Here is a 20340-nt window from a genome sequence, read left to right as displayed (position 1 = left end):
ATGTTCTGCATTTTCTGCATTGTTTCATAGCCAGACTATACTCGTAGATACAGAATCTGTGGTAAATGAAAAACTTAAATTGAAAATATTTTTCATTTATTTACGTATTACACATTATTAATTACTTATAGTTAACTAAATAAACTCTGAATTATCTTTATTTTTTGAAATCTCTATTCCAACTTACATAATAATTACATTTTTTATTAATTAACATTTTAAAGTAACAGGTAAATTAATATGGCATTTTTAAAACATCAAAATGTATAAATTATTTACAATAAATTGTTATAAATTATTGTTACTAAAACTATACAATTAATCATTTACCGTTAATTGAAAGTTAGTAAACAGAAAGATTATGATGATCCGTTATTTTTTAAAAGGATTTATTAATGGAAGCTCTGAAGTCTGTACATGATAATTCATTCAAGATTTGAGCTTCGTGTTTTTTTTTAATTTTTGTTATTCGACCTATTATGGACCAAACGCCTAGATAGCCAGACTTAGGTACTTCATTTTAAGAAGAAAGTCAGCTGCTCCTACCATAGGCATTGGCGTGCATATAATTTTTAATAAGGGTAGGCATTATTCGTGCAAATCGTACAAAATTTAAAATTTCTTGTACAATACAGGTTCGCAATGAGTCCTCAGGCTAGGCAATGCATTGTTACATCTATAAAGTGCACGCCACTGACCATAGGTAAGTAAGGTAGACAATTATGAAATTTGGACTTTAGTTTGGAATATAGTTTCTATAGGGTCCAGACCTTCAACCGTCGAAATAAAAAATATTTTATTATACTTTCCTCTACAGATAGAGGTAAATTCGAGGCTCACATTGTTGAGTAACAAAACCATCGTTAGGCATAGTCGGATGCAAACTTTGTGATGTCTCCGAAGTAAGGTGCAACTGTTATCACGCGCAGGTCTAATATGAAGACGCATGAGGCGACTTCGAGTGCCGCGCCACTGCCTAACCGGGGATACCCAAAATCTTGTATTTCGCAGCTTAGCGCATGATGTTCGGAAACGTCATAAAAACTGCATCCTATTATACGGATTATAAAATAAGGCAAGTTCATTGAATACAACAGGCAAGCCATTTTATTTTACTTTCTTTTAAGTTTATGCGGCATTCATAGATTATCAAGAGCATTTTTTTACCGCACCCCTTTACTGCGCTTTTCAATTTACAGTCGAGGACTGACTGTTTGCTTGTAATAATTATTTTAGTTTCATACGATGTAGACAGATATACTCAACTCCATATTTTGAGGCCGCTCTGACATACAACACGCAGCTATTTTAGAATTTAAACTATCGTGGTTGTTATTCAGACGAATATCTTAGCAATCCATGGATTCACCGTTCGGGTACCGGGTCTATCGAATGGCAGAGAGAAAAACTCCAAGCAGAGCCCTGGACTTGTGATCAATGTAATTTCAAACCTATACGTCCCTTAGTCATGATCTGGTTCTTTCACAAAAGGGAATAGTGGTACCATTATATAAAACTGGCCGGAGATCTACCCAATCAACTCTTGAGATGAGGGCAGGACTACCAATAATAATGGCCTTAGATTTTAGGGGATTTACCTTAAGCCCATACTGTCTGCCCCAGGTATCAATTGCGCTAAGGTCACAGTTTATAGCAGAGACAGTTGAGCTTAGGTTCTCAAGAGATGATGAGCGGTATATTTGGATATCTGCATACATATGGTAAAGAGAAATTATACTTTGAGTGATCGAATTAATGATCTGGTTCTTACAACGTGGCACGATCCAAACTAGTCGGGCATACTCTGACGTTGTATCCAGTGAGATATAGCAGGGTTTCATAATAAACTAATATGTGCAGCTGTCAATAACCGGCTTGGATATGCTTTATTAAGCATACGCCTCGTGTTCAGAGCGGACTCGAAATTTGGCGCGGTCTATACTTTATTCCTTTTGGTGCAGTTATATCAGCTAGGTCTCTAATACCTACTTAATTTACTTTCCCTATCCGAGTAACCCTTAGCGCTTTCCCGATCTGAGTACTTTCCGTTTTCGTATCTATGGCCGTTTTGTCTGTACGGTTTTTCACTCGCGCTGTAGTGTATTTCCGAGGGACCGATTGTCTTGGACCAGTGGTGCGTCCAGTAGAACTCCTCAGGGTGTTGAGGGTATGGGTTCTCGCGGCAGAGCACCACGCAGTAGATAAGGCTGCCCACTAGTGTGATGAAGCCGAATATAAGGAAGACTATGCCCAGGATCCTGTAAAAAGAGAAATTAAAATAATTAAAATTAACTATGAGAGTGTTTCAGCCGTTTTAAACGTTCGGAACATTTTTTTTTAATTCTTTACAAGTTAGCCGTTGACTACAATCTCACCCGATGTTAAGTGGTGATGTGGTCTAAGATGGAAGCGGGCTAACTTGTTTGGAGGAGGATGAAAATCACACCCCTTTCGGTTTCTGCACGGCATAGTACCGGAACGCTAAATCGCTTGGTGGTACGTCTTTGCCGGTAGGGTGGTAACTAGCCACGGTCGAAGCCTCCCAACAGCTAGACCTCGGCCAATTTAAGTCAGCCATTGACGGTCAATTTATGCTCACGTTTCTGCAGTGCAAACGGCAGCGAAGACGTTTCATAAGTCGAGCCCTCATGCACGCAGCGACCAATACACGATCAGTTATAGTCGTGGGTGCTGCAGAAACGTGAGAATAATTGATCGTCAATGGCGTGCAAAGGAAAAATCAATCCCAGGAGCTCCGTCTTGTAAATCCACCGCGCGTACCCACTGCCGCACGGAGGCCGTCAAAAAAAGCTTTCCTAATTGTTTAATCGGATCATAAGAGTTTAACATTATCACCACCAACGCCAACCTACATCGGGGCAGCATAGTGGGCCTAATCTCCATATCACTAGATCCTCGATATCTAACGTTACCCGGACCTGGGTTTTCTAACTCATGATCTTGGGTGCGTCCGACTGATTTACTCAGGTCACGGTTACCCTCTCCCGAATGGCCCTCTAAGCCGCGGTCCGAGTCTCATAGGAGACGCCCTTAGAGAGTCATTCTGTCCTCTATCTTTATTTCAACCTTCGGGTCTCAACAGGTCATGCTTCGGCGTTCGTCCAAACCCCTCGGTGTCGCCTTAGTGGTCCCAGATGGAGCTATCGGCACTTACTCAACACAAAAAAAAATTCACTAGAGCACGTACCTATCCTTTATCTAAAGTCTCGCCCTCTGTTTGATAGGAATACAAAGAAATCGAAAGCTTCAAGAGCTTGTGACATGAATGTATCAGTACCTAAATCAGGTTTATGGCTTCACACAATCGCCAAAGAAAATAAGTAAAAAAAATCGAATACTTTCTTTTCATTTCGTGGGAATCGTTGGAAATAAAACGCATTCGAACAAATGTCACATTTTTCATCGCAAATTACATTTACCGTTTCACCATGGTGCGCGGACTATTTTAAAATGTAAATTGATTTTTAATGTTCTATAGAGAATCATTACGCTTAGGCTGGGTACACACGGCGGCTCGTTTTCTAGATACGGGGGTCGTATGGACGTTGGTTTAAATAGAAATTCATTAATGATTATTTTTTGTTGATCATCCGGGACCTAAATCAAAATATTGTTTATTGATTAATATCTAATAATAGTTAGGTAAAAATAGATTTTTTTATCATAATTTATCATGGAAAAAGTCTTTCAGTTTCTCCTATACGACAATCGATTAGAAAATGTCTGGCAAAACTATACGATAGGTACCTACATAGTATCTATATAACCTATACGTTGGGATAATAAAGACGAAAATCAATTGGAGAGCCGCAAAGCATTTGAAAAACAAGAATATGTAAGTACCTACCTATATATTACAAAATTCTCGTGTCACAATGTTTGTTCCCATAAATAAATATATATATATATATATATTATCTAATATATAAAATTCTCGTGTCGCGGTGTTCGACATTGAACTCCTCCGAAACGGCTCGACCGATTTTGATGAAATTTTTTGTGCATATTTAGTAGGTCTGAGAATCGGCCAACATCTATTTTTCAAACCCCTAAATGTTAAGGGTAGTCCAACCCTTAAATTTTTTTTTTTTATTTTTTAGGCAAAATTTTTTGTTTTTATTTTTTTATGATACAGCATACAAAAATACATACAACCCTAAATTTTCACCCCTCTACGATCAACCCTTATATTTTATTTGTTAATTAAAAACTATACATACAAATGATTTGTAACTAAAACGTAGTCAATTTGAGCTTTATTGTTATTGTTTACGTATATATATAAATAATTATGTATCTACTAAATGAAAACCTTTTTAGGACCGCAAACATTAATTTAATATCATTGGGCTACATATTTAAAATGCGGGCAATGGTTTAAACTATCTTGTGTACCCAGCCTTATAGATCCCATAGTTCATTGTAGAGGACACTATAGAGGTGTAAGTATGAATGTAAACCGCGTTGTGATCTCGTTTTCGACACAGTTTACCCACTTCGCTTCTCATCTGAATCGTGGGAACATCTTATTGATTCAGCGTTCGGGCTTTCATGCACTTTTTGTGGATATTTGCATCACGAGATACATCGAAATGGAGTGAGTACCCTAGATTCAGTTGCATGTGATTATAAAATTAGTTTACCTTAGATTTTTCGGAATAAAAGTAGCCTATGTGTAATCTAGTCTTATATATCTCATCGATTTAGCAGTTGGGGCGTTATACAGAAACAAACATCCAAACATACATACGAACTTTCGCATATACTATAATATTAGTAGGGTCTCTAAGGACGTCGGAGGTCCAACCACATGCTTCCACATGCGAGGCTTCCTTCCATAAAGGAGAGGGAATATGGAGTTTAGATCCAAACCACTGCTTTAATGCAGGTTGGTGGACCCATAGTTCGAGCTGGTAATCAAACCCTGTTGAGAACCATCAATATATGTTTGTGCTTACCAAACAAACAGTGGCTCAAAGAACTGCAGTACGATGACGAAGCCCAGCGTGACGAGGATGAGGCCCAGGTTCAGCAGCAGCATGAGGCAGCACATGCCCTTCACGTTGGGGCACAGCGGGTTGGGCGCTGCCATGGCGTCCACCTTCACTCCCGCCTGGAATAACAATACAACCAATGATGTTAGAAGTAGAGGTAGATAGGTTATACTCAGACCAATTATAGAAGGACCTGTATCGCACTCATAGTCACGAACAAAATTGTCTGTCATTTTCTGAAGAAAACGAGCTTAGATTTGGTATATATCTTTTTTTTTTTATTCTTTACAAGTTAGCCCTTGACTACAATCTCACCTGATGGTAAGTGATGATGCAGTCTAAGATGGAAGCGGGCTAACTTGTTAGGAGGAGGATGAAAATCCACACCCCTTTCGGTTTCTACACGGCATCGTGCCGGAACACTAAATCGCTTGGCGGTACGTCTTTGCCGGTAGGGTGGTAACTAGCCACGGCCGAAGCCTCCCATCAGCCAGACCTGGACAAATTAAGAAAATCTCAATGTGCCCAGCCGGGGATCGAACCCAGGACCTCCGTTTTGTAAATCCACCGCGCATACCACTGCGCCACGGAGGCCGTCTTATACTAAACTAGAAGTTTTTGCCCGTTTTTTACACAATTCAATTACACAAAAAGGTATTTTTACGGAGCTCTGTAACCGACGAACACGATTACAACTATTTAAAATCGATACTATAGAGACAGTTTCTATAATCGCATTAGATCGTTAATCATATACTTTGACAGAAAAGTACCTAACGTCTAGCGAGGCAGGTCCTATACAATAATTGGTCTGAGTAGGTTATAGCTTAGCCTATTCATTCTTAACACAGCCGATGGTCTGCGCGGGTCAAGTGGGGGTAGAGATGTCCCGCGCTCGCTACTTCACACCCGCACAGTCCTTTCCCCCCGTCGCCCGCATATCATGGGAGTGTCGTCAACGAACTTGCCAAGCTATACATAAACCACATTCGATGTTTACAACTGGCACACAAAAATTATTTCAGCGGCGTTGTCAACGGGGCGACTGAGCTCAGGTTTGCGAATTAGCATAGTTACAAAAAAAAAAAAACTTGTCACTCGGGGCTGCGTATAACCTATCTAACTCTTTTTTCTTCTGACATTATTGAATACATCCGACAGAGTCGAGTCAGAAACTAAAGCACTAGCACAACACAGTACTAGCAGAGCCTCGCAGTTCCGATTCCCGTGGGAATACGGCGATAAAATATAGCCTGTGTTACTCCTTGATAATGTAGCTTTCTATTGGTGAAAGAATTTTTCAAATCGGTCGAGTAGTTTTTGAGCTTTCGAATCATCTGCGTGTTTCGACAAATACTCGTATTTTCTCGTAGGTAGGTATTAGCGGACGCAGAACTCAGTTCGCCTGTAGTACCAATTTTTTAATCCCGCGGGAAACATAGATTTTCTGGTAGCCTATGTTTCGTTAAATGGAATCCTATTTATCTCTATACCAATTTTCATTTCATACAAATCGGTTCAGTAGATTAGTCGTGAAAAGGTAACAGACAGGCAGCTTTCACTTGACGGCCTCCGTGGCGCAGTGGTATGCGCGGTGGATTTACAAGACGGAGGTCCTGGGTTCGATCCCCGGCTGGGCAGATTGAGATTTTCTTAATTGGTCCAGGTCCGGCTGGTGGGAGGCTTCGGCCGTGGCTAGTTACCACCCTACCGGCAAAAGACGTACCGCCAAGCGATTTACCGTTCCGGTACGATGCCGTGTAGAAACCGAAAGGGGTGTGGATTTTCATCCTCCTCCTACCAAGTTAGCCCGCTTACATCATCACTTACCATCAGGTGAGATTGTAGTCAAGGGCTAACTTGTAAAGAATAAAAAAAAATGTGGCAGCAGGCAGGTCATCTCCTACCAGATGATAAATCTGGGTAGAGGTACGGGCCTCGAGGCTTAGGCTTCCTTGCTCGGGTAACGTGAGGAGGATCTTGTTGCTTGTCATTTTCTTTCTGTGACTTTCAGGGTTGAGGCTTTGTGGCCTAAGGGTCGTAAAACGATTTACCTTCCTGGACACTTTGGAGCGGTGTGTGGAGGCGACAGAGGGCGCCACTGCGCTGCGGTATGAATATACGCTGCGCGGCGCGCGAGACTGCCGACTGTGGACCAAACCATTGACTACATTAATATACAACTAAACGAAATTTTGAAATGTGAATTAACTGTAAATATTAATTGATTATGAAACACGGCTAAAACTCACGTGATATTAGGTCGGAGTATGCCCGACTAGTTTCGAACCCATACGGGGCCCTTAGTCATGAGCTGGTTCTTGCATCGCGGCACGATCCAAACTGACATATTCTTTCTTTTCTTTCTTCTTTCTTCTTCTTACATATTCCGGTTATTCGGAATATGTCAGTTTGGATCGTTTTAATATCGTTCGGTATTTATTAGTCGGGCATATTCCTATCTAATATCACGTGAGTTTTAGCCGTGTTTAATAATCAATTAATATGAATATCACACACGATAGTTTGAATTCCAAAATAACTGTAAGTAATGGTAATTGTTAAAAACCTGTAATTATAATTAACAATAAATATATCAATATTATAATATTAGGCGCGGACCGAAGGCGGTTGATCAGCTTCATCACCATGGAATATAAATAAATACAAAATAGTGCATTCGGATTACTTTTTGCGGTATTTTGTAGGCACGTAACATATGTATTACTGGCGGACGAAGTCGCGAGCGTCCGCTAGTAATACATATTAGACTTAGAACTCTGTAATCCAGCCCTATCGCAAAGTCTGTTCTTAGATACCTCGATTCGACTTTTGATTCGACACCTACTAGTAGTAGTTTATACTAACTATAAACTACTGCCAAATTTCAGCTTTGTACATTCGAGATTTCATGATGAATGACTTTTCTAATTTATATAATAAGATAAAAATACATCGTTGACTGTATTTTTTGTCTTTGACTGTCTTACCTATGTACACGTGCATAAGAGTGGCTCTCTTATGCACGTGTACATGCTCTGCTACTTTTGCGCAGTCAGGTCTTTAGAACATGACAACAATAGAACCGCTACGTTAAACACATTAGCGGCTGCATAACGAAGTGACCGCCAAACAACAAACAGCGTTGGATAACGTTATGTCACACGACTTCGTGACATCCGATTCGGCCTTGACTCGGAACAAATAGTTGCCTCAGTCGTGACTCGTCCACTGATGTTCCAATGGACGTTATTGATTTGCTAACTAAATTATTAGTCTTCTACATGTTGCTTCGACCATTAATAACAGGACCCGCCTCGCTAACCGTTACCTCTCTGGCAAAGATCAAAAATCAATGATCTAACGCGTTCATAAAATATAGCAACGGTTTTTCGAATCGATGTTTCATTGTTGTAATCGTTTTCGTCGTGTAAAGAGCTCCCTAAAAATGCCGGTTTGTATAGCTGAATGCTTAGACCATTAATAACAGGACCCGCCTCGCTAACCGTTACCCCTCTGGCAAAGATCAAAAATCAATGATCTAACGCGTATATAAAAACTGTTGCTATAGAATCGATGTTTCATTGTTGTAATCGTTTTCGTCGTGTAAAGAGCTCCCTAAAAATGCCGGTTTGTATAGCTGAATGCTTAGACCATTAATAACAGGACCCGCCTCGCTAACCGTTACCCCTCTGGCAAAGATCAAAAATCAATGATCTAACGCGTATATAAAAACTGTTGCTATAGAATCGATGTTTCATTGTTGTAATCGTTTTCGTCGTGTAAAGAGCTCCCTAAAAATTCTGGTTTGTATAGCAAACATCGATCAAGTGATCGAATATTCTATGTTTATATTCTGTGGTCTAAGCGATGTGTTTGTTAGTCTGTGTAAAAATTACGCCTGTGTGTATTGCGTTATAAATGTATAGTTGTGTGTAGTGTATGGACACAGAATACATTTAATGGTATTAAACATTTTCGATGTGTGAGTTTACCTCGGGATGACGTGATTATATTGGGCATACATTAATTAACCTACAGACAAGATAACTTAATGACGAGCAAGCGAGTTTTAATTAAGTTCTTGTTTAAAATTATAAGTGGAGCTTAATAATAACAATCCCGAGGTGTTGATGATTTTTTTTAACCTTTTGATGATGGCTTGACATCTTATTATGTTGGTTCCTCGCATGACTTGGAGTTTTCTAGTTCGTTAGTAAATGTCTTTACGGTGATTACATCGGAATGTCTCTTTGAACTGTACACAATGTACCAATCAAAAAATAATTCCGAACATCCTGTAAGCATTCGTAGACAAGTAGGTACTTAACGTGGTAAAATTAATTGTCACTGTAAGCCACAACACAGCGTTTTTTTTTAAAAGGCGTTCCCTCTGTAATCCCACCAACAAGCAGGCGTGGATGTATTGTCTCAAAAAGACCTTTTTTCTTAATCGTATTGGTCCAAAGACATCGTAGACTGGTTGGTCCAATAGACTGCGATGGCTGGACCTTCTTCTTTCTATAAAAGCTAAAACTTTGTTAGCTCATGCTTCTTAAATACATTTAAGTATGGTAGGTTTTTAGAGTTTGGATTGTGACAATTGACGTAACAGGATTCAAGGGTCCAGACTTTCAATTGTTCAAGTATAAGCCGTAATATTTTACCTTTTCTACGGAATATAATGAGAAATGTGAATCCGCAGAAGAACCAAAGTCACCGAAGTACAATCGCGAAGTTGAAATGGCAATGGGCAGGGCACATAGTTCGAAGAGCCGATGGATGTTGAGGTGTTAAAATGACGACCCCGCACCGGATAGCGCAGTGTTGGTCGACCCCCCACTAGATGGACCGAGGACATCAAGCTGGATGCTGGCGGCCCGAGACCATGACGGTCTCGGTTTGGAAGTCTACACAAGAGGGTTCTGTAGTAGACATCTATCAGCTGATAAGATGATGATGATGATGATGATGATGACGATGATTATGATGATGATGATGATGATGATCATGATGATGATGATTATGAGAAATGATGTCCCCAGCCGCCAGACAGTTTAGTGGCACCCTTCACAAGAGACCCTAACAGTATTTTTCGAACGGTTAAAAGATCAGTAAAATTATATAACAATCGTTATAAGAAAGTCCATCTCTTTTGCCACTTAAAAATATTTTCAATAAATCTTAAACGCCGGCTTTTTATAAAGAACATCTTGAAAAGCATTACAACAAAAAAGTCACTCGATTTGATGACGATTCCTTGAGACGAAATTACTTAATGGAAGCACTATGATGGACTCAAGGACGTGAGAGTAAAAAGAACTTAAATTAAAAGTAAATTCCCACCTTTTCATTCGTGGGAATTTTATGTTGTATCTATTAAATCCGTATCTATTTACTTTTTCAATACTTTTCGTTTTTTTTAACAAAGACGAGATGAGACGATTAGGGTTTGGTTTAAGGCAAAGGCGTAGGCGTATTATATTGCCTACTTTATTCGTGATTGCATAAAAGCTGAATGCTGAAGTGTTTTTCAGATAGCATGGGTATGGTGACAGTCGCCTGTATGACGTTCGTAATAGACGTTCGTAATACCGACGGCAGTAAACGAGATAGGCTACTTGCCTCTTTTGTAAACAGTGTTTAAACTGAATTATGGAAGTATTATAAGCTATATTTTATTTTGTCCCGTCAATAATAACCCTTAAAAAATTTAAAATAAATGAAAAAACATGGACGTAAAATTTTTGCCGCCGAAACACAACACATTAGCAAGTGACGTCATTCATAGAGATAATAGCGTGATTGGCGTTTGCAGTGATGTGATATATCACGTCACCGCAAGCGCCAATCACAAACCGATGCCTTGTAGCGAATGACGTCACAGTTTATGATTGGCGTTTGCGGTGACGTGATAAAAATACGAATTTGTTTTTTTAAAAATATTATAATTACGAGATTATTTTCACAAATAAACATGTGATTAGTTATCCACAAAAACGAAAGTGTTTTCAGTTTAGTTAAAAAAAATCATAACTAGCATGTTTGTTAACTTATACTCACGATTTTTGGATATTAGACTTGTAATTTTTTTTCTAACACTGAAATCTCATTCTAACAATTATTTGCCATAATTATGTTGACTACTACATTTTGAACTATTTTTACAGGATATTAAAGCTCTGTAATTGCACTAAAAAGTATTTTTCAGATAGCATGGGTTCGGTGACAGGTCCCTCATGACGTCCATTCGAGTCTTTTCTTAGAATGAGAGGGGTTAGGCCAATAGTCCACCACGTTGACCCGATGCGGATTGGCAGACTTCACACACTTAGAGAATTAAGAAAATTCTCTGGTATGCAGGTTTCCTCACGATGATTTTCCTTCACCGTTTGAGATACGTGATATTTTTTTTTTTACATGCACACAACTGAAACGTTGGAGGTGCATGCCCCGGACCGGATGCAAACCCACACCCTCCGGAATCGAAGGCAGAGGTCGTATCCACTGGGCTGTAACGGAATGTAATACATGAGGTATAAAGCCTCAATCAAGTAACAGCATGAAATAGCTCGAACTGGCTGGGAATCTAATACGGACAATATTTATAGCTAGATACCGTACCTATATTCAAGCGTGCCCTAAAGATCGGAGCTGCGTCACCTAAGAAATTAAAATGGTTATTTACGTTGAGAAATAACAGAAATCCTAGACCCTCTCAGATTTGAGTCCGGTTCCATAACCGTGGAGCTGGATGTGGATTGCTTTAATTTCATACTAGCGGACGCCCCCGACTTCGTTCACCCTTAGACCATCTTTATCCGGCCCTGTCGTAAAATACGTTCTTAGTGGAGGTTTAATATCTATAAAATAACTCCAAGTTTGTAGCATAACAAATGAAAAACTTTCATACAAACTTGCGAGCCCCATTAGATCTCATTAATACTACCCACAATAAATAATATAGATGAATAATTAAATTGAAAAATTAATTTAAAAGTGGATTTAAATGTAATTTTAATTAATTTATTAAAATGATTAAAAATTAAAATATGATTTCAAACTTCGTTAATATCTAATAAATATATCTCCCTGCCAAATTTTATTTTATACGTCTAGCGGTTTTCGAGATTTCGTGATGAATGACCTTTTGTATTTATATATTAAGATTATTATTACGATAACAAGCGGTGTCTAGGTAAATACAAGTCCGTGGTGCAAACTACGTCCGCCTCTCCTGCCGCGACATCGACACTGCATAATACCGTTTGGCCTACATCTCGGTTATATCGAGATTGGCAATCCATTTGCGGGGAGTAAATTAGATGCAGCATACAATCGATAGCTTGGAGAGACTTGTTTGTTGAAAGAATACGAGTAACTCTGGGTACTCATAGCTACCTACAATCGAACGGACGCTAACTACATCAGTGATTATACCTTTTTCAACCCCACTAGAAATATCTAATGGGGTTGAAAAGGGCGTAAAAGTTTACTCGCACTACGTCTAATGTGATTACATTTGTCGATATCGACAAATGTATTTAACACTAGCATACAATCGATAGCTTGGAGAACCTTGTTTGTTGAAAGAATACGAGTAACCATAACCATCTACCTACAATCAAACGAACGCTAACTTCATCACTGAATATACCTTTTTCAACCTCACTACAAATATCTAATGGGGTTGAAAAGGGTATGCAAGTTTACTCACACTAATGACTATCGTCAAATTATCGACAAAATGTATTTAACACTAACTGATATCTGGCGGTTTCACCCACGTGGTTCCTGTTCTCGTTGGAATACGGAGATAATATATAACCTATAGCTTTCCTTGATTAATTGGCTATCTAACACTGAAAGACTTTTTCAAATCGGACCAGTAGTTCCTGAGATTAGCGCGTTCAAGCAAACAATATATTAATACTGCCATACGATGTGATAATCATACCAATTTCCATGTACATGCCGTTTTTTCAGAGATATACTATTACACATTCAACCCCTACTTTATGGCTTTGTTGATAATTTCGCTATAGGTAAAAACTTGCCAATAGGTACTTATTTTTTTCTCTTTTTGGTGATTATTTTCTCTTCCTGGTTGTTCTAGGATTCGTAAACTAACTTTCTGACATTTATAATATGGGGATCACTAACAATAATTTACCCTGCGACAGTGCCTTGTTGCGTTGCGTTTTTCAAGCATCACTATAAAAAGTAATGGTCTTATATTTTATTTCGTCTGAAGTTTGAAGCTGGATAAAAAAATAATCCATTAAAGACCTTTCAAGTTGGAAGCGGCGGTATGTAAAATCACAGTACCAGCACAAAGGCTCCGTTACATCAGTTAGAACAGCTTATCTAGCAAGATTCGCTTTAATTCCGACCAACGGATCATGTAACGTGACGGCCAATGCAGATGCTTTCATCAAATGTTACATACGACGTAGACCGGCGGTTAGAACGCGGCGTTTTTTGGAAATTAAATATCATTGTGTTGGGGTTACAAACCAATACCGAGGTATATCTTATAATCTACATTCTTATTTATTTACGTCATTTTAAACAAACTCAGTAAGAAAGGTAACCAAAAAGTGCAAAATTCAACACTATAAAATATATATTAAGCATATTAACAATAAAGAAAATTTTCATGCACAATTTAGATTTATTTTTATTTTTCATTTTATTTATTTACTAGCAGACGCCGCGCGGTTTCACCCGCGTGGTTCCCGTTCTCGTAGGAATACCGGGATAAAATATAGCCTTCCTTGATAAATGGGCTATCTAACTCTGAAAGAATTTTTCAAATCGGACCAGTAGTTCCTGAGATTAGCGCGTTCAATCAAACAAACTCTTCAGCTTTATAATATTAGTATAGATTTGTAACTAACAGCGTTTAACAAAATATGAACAAAAATATAAAACAAACAATAATAAGGCCACATACAGTTACAAAGAAAGTTACAATATATATAAAGTAACAAGTGAAAATGAAAAATAATTAATAGGGTTGAAAATAATATTTAGAGAAACAGTTCATAAAATCATTATTAAGTAATAATGTGTACTTTCTAGGTCAAAGCGCTTGTTTTTGAACAAGCGCTTAAATGGAGGTATCCTTTGGGATACCCCTATTATAAATTGGATATTGACAAAAGAGTACTAAGGCAAATGATAGTTTTAATAGCTTTATACGAGTACAACCTTACTTTAAAAAGTTAAAAACTTTAGCACTTTTCATTACTTTTTAATAATAATGAGTAATTTGCAAGACATTTACATTAAAAAACGCTGCTGGAATTAAACCGCCCGTTTGCACAGCTGCGCATAAAACAAAACCATCATATTAAACGGCGAGATTGATGGCAAATTACCCATAGAGCATGGTGCAATTGGCGCGGCGAGCTATGAGTCATCCACACACCGCATCAACATACCCGCATATACGGTAATAGTCTAGACTCGATTACTTATATTGTCTGAAATGAGGTATTTTAACGGTATCTTACGGGATACTAAACTGCAACCCATAAGAACAATAATTGTATACGTAGTACTAATGTTATATCTAACGTCGCCATTCGTAGCATCGAGGTTTGTAAATTATTATTTTCAGCAATAAGATAGGGTTGGTACGTAAGTTGGTACGTTGGTTAGTATACGTTGGATTTGATAAGGCCGACTTGGGGTTGGTACGCTGAGATCATTGGTCACACAGACATTTAGGCCCCAAGTTATTCGGAAGCTTTTTTCATGATTTAATTTTAGGCCTTGCGTTACAGTCGTTAATCAAAATTTCTTATGCTGTGATGAAGGCGGGAAATTATGCTGAAGGCATTTCTTGAGAAAGCTCCAGTTTTGAACTGAAAGGTGCGCCGAGGATCTGATATAAGATTGCATACGTTACAGTTTAGATTTGTCAGTTTTAAGTGAGAACGGCAAAATGATAATATTCAAGGAAGCAAAGCCTAGGTATTATCTACTACTAGGTATAGCTACCATTATTTCAAGACGCGTCCGCTCGTCTATCGTGTGTGTATCGTTTATCGTCTGTGTATCGTTTATCGTCTGTGTATCGTTTATTGTCTGTGTATCGTTTATCATCTATGTATCGTCTGTCACATATGAAGAGTGACTGTAACTGAGCTAACCTTATCTCGGAGGGCGGGCGGTAGGCGGCGCTGGTGACGTACACCTCCGAGCCCGAGTCCCTCGGCGAGCCGTTGCTGTGCTGACGCCGCCCGTTTCTGCGCTCGCCGCCGCCCGCTGGGGACCGCGTCCGTTCATCTATGCCCTGTAATCATGAATACATATTAATAAAATGTCGGTACTTCACAGATCGAACTTTGATACAAGGAGCCCTACTACCTACTACTAAAACTAAAACATATAACGCGACGGGTAGCAGCGACAGGGAATGTACTATCATCTTTGTGGTTGGAGAAACATCTCGAACAGGTCCCAGGACTTGTGACCAGGGCCGGACCGTCCATACGGCGAACGGAGCGGTCGCTCCAGGCGCCAAATCCTAGGGGGCGCCGAAATGGTAAAGACAAGATCGAAAAGAAATTTATTTCTTTTCGATCGTCTATATTTAAAGCGAAGAGATGAACGCGACGTGCGCGAATTTACTTCTAATAGAGGCGTCTTTCTTTACCTATGGTGCAGGGAGTGCGTTGATTTTAACCCGGGTATATACAGGTAATAGAGGGCGCTAGGGTGATGATTGCACCCGGGCGCTGCGTGAACTAGAGAGTCTTTACTTATAGTGCAGGGGGTGCGTTACACCCGGGTGTCGCGATCTCAGGGGCGCCCAAGCGCCACTCGCCGCGCGGGTTTTATAGGTACTAGGGGGCGCTACGGTGATGATTGCACCCGGGCGCTACGTGAGCTAGAGTCTTTACCTGTAGTGCATGGGGTGCGTTACACCCGGGTGCCGCGATCTCAGGGGCGCCCAAGCGCCACTCGCTGCGCTTGTTCTATAGGTACTAGGGGGCGCTAGGGTAGCAGGCAGGCAGGCACTACTTGATCGAGAGACGGTATTGTGCCTCATTTTCAATTGGCCTGAGTATGGTCAAAATCTTCGCGTTCCATAAGGTCTAAGTAAACCAGGTAACTACAAAGCTATAATTTTTTAGTTAATTTATTTTTCAACTTTATTTAGAGCTCAATACACTTATTTTGTTGGCCTGGAAACATTTCTATACCAGCTATTTTTTTTCTTTAAACTCTTAGAAAATGCATAGACCACTTTCATAAAAAATTTTAACTCGATAAGTGCTTTTTCTAGCTTCGGAAATAGATAAAAGTCGATGATCGAGACGAGACTAGATCATATGAATATGGTGGTAAGGTAAGAATTCTAAATTATACTGATGAATTTCTGCTATGCTTTTAACAAACGTTTCACACGTTTGTTAAAAGCATAGCAGAAACTCGCAAATTATCCTGATGAAACAAAACTTTTCTTCTCAATGATCATGGCCATTTTTCTTTAATTTGTCCTCTGAAACATCGCAGCAGATTTCACTATTAAGCAGAGTTTATATTTACGCCTTTTTTTAGTAATCCACCGTAATTACATCCCGCGAATCTCAAAAAACTAAGGCCATTACTTTTGCAACACGCAAAACCGCTTCTGCCTTTTTGGAACATTGGATCCTGGTCGTGTCCACTTTTTAGACTGTACTTTTGTTTCTGGAGTTAAAGTAATATACTCAGGTTTTAACCATGGTCTTGTGACCATGGTTACAAAAAAGTATCTGCCTCAAACAACTCCAAGCAGTTGCGAAAATTCGTCAGTCGATCGCGTATTTGTTCAACTCAAAGAAGCGAAGGCGATTATGTGATGTTTGCCTTTTGTTGAGAAGCCAATAGTGTCAGCTATCTTCCTAAAAGTCAATCTATCTATCTATCTATCTATACTATAATAAAAGAGTAGAAATCGAGTGTCTGTACTTTGCCCAAATTTAACTAAAATCAAGTTAGGACAATTAGAAATGAGCAATTGAATACGAAAACATTTTTTTTAATTTTCTTGTCTGTCTGTCTGTCTGTCCTTCTGTCTGAATGTTCGCGCTATTCTCTGGTTCTACTGGACGGATTTTGATGCGGATTTCACAAATAGATTAAGCATAGTCCAGGGCAACATATAGGCTTTGTTTCATTAAGATCGGATATATAGCAAAAACGCGAACTTTATTCTACACCGGCCTTCGGCCGGGGGCTTGTAATAGGGCTTCCGACTGTGACTATGGCTGGGCATTTTACCCAAGCGCAAAAAACGCGCGCGCACTTTATAATATACTACTATATCATAAAAAAGTTTTCATTAAATTAAAAGCGAAACATAACATCGTATGTGCTATCTTCTGATCAGTTTGAAGGCGGTACCGGGTAAGTTAGTGCTGTGTTAATTGAAGCCGTATCTGAAAGAAGTATCTGAAAATCCAGTCCAAAAATCCATAAAATCTTTATGATTTAAACGGCTTGAATCGAATCGAAATCGAACGGTCGAATTGAGAAACCTCCTCCTTTTTTTTAAGTCGGTTAAAAATGTATGTATGTATGGCTTCGAACTTTTCAAACGTCCCTAGTATATAATGTTAGGAGCAAACAGGAAAGGCGCCATAATTGGATCTCGCTCCATTCTAAAATTTACCTCGGTCCGGCGCTGCTTGTGACCTTGGTTTTAAGGTCTTTTTAGAAAGCCATCCATACCCACATTACACCATTTGGAGATCAATTATGCTACAAATCATTATTGGACAAAATCACTAAGACAAAACAACGTTAAACAAAGAACGTTCGATAAAAGAACGTTGATCAACAAAGAATTGAATTCGAGTCAGCAGTCATCTACCTCATACTACGAGTATCACTGTCATAATAGCTTTATAAAAATACCTCCTTTTTATCGTACTTGAGGAACTCGTAACACTTACTCTTTTTTTGTCTCTCATTTATTTATTACTTCTTTTTTTTTAATTTTTAACAATATAAGTATAAAATACAAAACATTATTAAAAATTTATAAAAAAAATTCACCCTCCCGCTGCGGGACATTTGAGTGCCCAAGCAACCGGTGGTCAGGGCACCAGAGTGAGGAACCTCCTCACAATACGCGCCGTCTCAAGAATCACTGCCTTTTGTATCCGACTCTTGATCCAACAGTTAAGCGAAAGCTTCTTAAGGTGTTGGTCGAAGCTTTTCGCTATAAGACCATTGACTGAAACAACTATCGGAACAATAATAGTTGACTCAACATTCCACATGGCGGTAATCTCGTGAGCAAGGTCCAAGTATTTTGATACTTTTTCCTTTTCGGCTTTAACCAGATTATCGTTATGTGGAACTGTAATATCAACAATTATTGCACGACGCACTGACCGATCGACTAGCACTATATCAGGTCTATTGGTTACAATATACCTGTCAGTGATAATCGTTCGGTCCCAGTAGAGCAATGCAGTGCTATTTTCAAGAACTGACGCTGGGTCGTACCTATAGTAAGGCATCTCAAAATCGATAAGTCCATATTGAAGAGCAAGACTTACTCTTATTTGTTACAAGAAACAGTCATCATCAGCGAAAATTTCCGAAGAATTTTCGTCACGACGTATATTTAACAAGCCACATAATAATTACAAATATCGTAAATGTTCAGCGTTCAGTTACAAACGATTGATTTGCAATAAAAGATGTTATGATTCGCATTCGCGATGCAGTTCGACAATGCGAATTTAAACGGGTTAAATGGCAGATATGGGTTTTGGTCCAAGTAGGGTGCGAAAGCGTTTTTCTGAAACTTCAGAAATTTAATTTTTCAAGGACACTTACAAATATTTATAGCTTTTAATCATTGCTGCTTAAAGCCGTGACAGCCCAGTGGATATGACCTCCCTTCGGCATAGGTTCGAATCCAAGGGCATGCACCAGCAACTTTTTAGTAATGTGCATTTTAAGAAACTAAATACGAAGTGTCTCAAACGGTGAAGAAAAATCATCGTGAGGAAAACTGCATACCTGAGAATTTTATCAATTTTCTCCGTATGTAAAGTCTGCCAATCCGCATTGTCCCAGCGTGGTGGACTATTAGCCTAATCCCTCTCATTCTGGACACCAGGACACTCGTAGTCATCGGTGAGCTGAATATGGGTTGTCAATGTTACTGATGATGATGATGAATAATAATAATAATATTCGGGAATAATTATTTCAGGTTTGGCGGACTTCAAAACCGCATTTCTTAGGACCATTAAATTTCCATACCTTACATTTTGATTAATGCAAAAGAGATTCTTTGTCGTTCATAGTAATATTTTTAAAAATACAAGAAAGGAAAACACTTTACTGCACACAAAATAATCAAAGATTACCACTAAATAATAAAAACTAAGAATTCGGTTGCAAAGCGACCTTATTGCTATAGGCAATCCCTGATGACAGGACTCTTGATAGAGAGAGTGGGATGAAAGAAAATATGGGAGGATATAGAAACGCTAATCGCTTACAGCTTATCCCATCAGCTAAATGGAACGTCGATAAATCGCCAAACGTTCATGTGATTGCGGTATGTTCGTGTATATTTCTGAACCATTTTAATCGATTGTAACTGCGCCTCATGTGTGGCCGAAATAAATCACTGTTTGTTACTCAGCTGCGACGTTTATGATATTATAACTAGCTACAGGGCTTGGTTTCGCTTGTATTTACAATATTAATTTTACAGAAGTTAATGTAATATTTTATATGTAAATAAGTTATAATTATTTCAATTGCTTAATACAGTTAATTGAAATAATTATGACATTATAAGGGTGAGTATTGGTACAATAAAGTTATGTTGAGTTAATTAATTATTTTATATGTAAAGTTACTGGTTTATTTCATCTTATTTGCTATATGATAGCTAGATAGATAACCGTTTTCGTGTCTTCGTATTTCTTTCTTGATGATTGATGATTTGTTTTTTATATATTATGATTATCAAATATATTGATCCATCAGATTGGATTAATCCAAACTTTTGCATTATAGAAAGTAATTTAATCTATACTAATATTATAAAGCTGAAGAGGTTTTTTGTTGCTTGAACGCGCTAATCTCAGAAACTACTAATCCGATTTAAAAAATTCTTTCAGTTTTAGATAGCTCATTTATCGAGGATGGCTACAGGCTATATATTATCCCCGTATACCTACGGGAACGGGAACCACACGGGTGAAATCGCGCGACGTCAGCTAGTAAACTATAATTCTTGGAAAATTAACATAGATATAAAAGTTATTGCCTTATATCTGAGTATTTTTTTTAT

At 38.6% G+C, this 20340-nt stretch overlaps 1 protein-coding gene across 3 annotated transcripts in view; it reads right to left on the bottom strand.

Annotated features, from left to right (window-relative positions):
- Positions 1 to 79: 79 nt before the first annotated feature.
- The window catches only part of LOC112052130 (uncharacterized), a 129667-nt gene continuing 109406 nt past the window's right edge, over positions 80 to 20340 (bottom strand). For all 3 annotated transcript variants that reach the window (XM_052885728.1, XM_024091075.2, XM_024091078.2), the window contains 4 exons: positions 15176 to 15318; positions 7070 to 7163; positions 4980 to 5134; positions 80 to 2258 (listed from right to left, as the gene is read on the bottom strand). In XM_052885728.1, coding sequence (XP_052741688.1) covers positions 1979 to 2258; positions 4980 to 5134; positions 7070 to 7163; positions 15176 to 15318 — 672 coding nt within the window. In that variant the 3' untranslated portion in view covers positions 80 to 1978. The remainder of the gene's footprint in view (positions 2259 to 4979; positions 5135 to 7069; positions 7164 to 15175; positions 15319 to 20340) is intronic.

This window comes from Bicyclus anynana, chromosome 15, assembly GCF_947172395.1.
Source record: "Bicyclus anynana chromosome 15, ilBicAnyn1.1, whole genome shotgun sequence".
In the NCBI taxonomy this organism is placed as follows: domain Eukaryota; kingdom Metazoa; phylum Arthropoda; class Insecta; order Lepidoptera; family Nymphalidae; genus Bicyclus; species Bicyclus anynana.
Note: the sequence above shows the minus strand (reverse complement) of the source record. Positions and strands in the feature narration are given on the sequence as shown.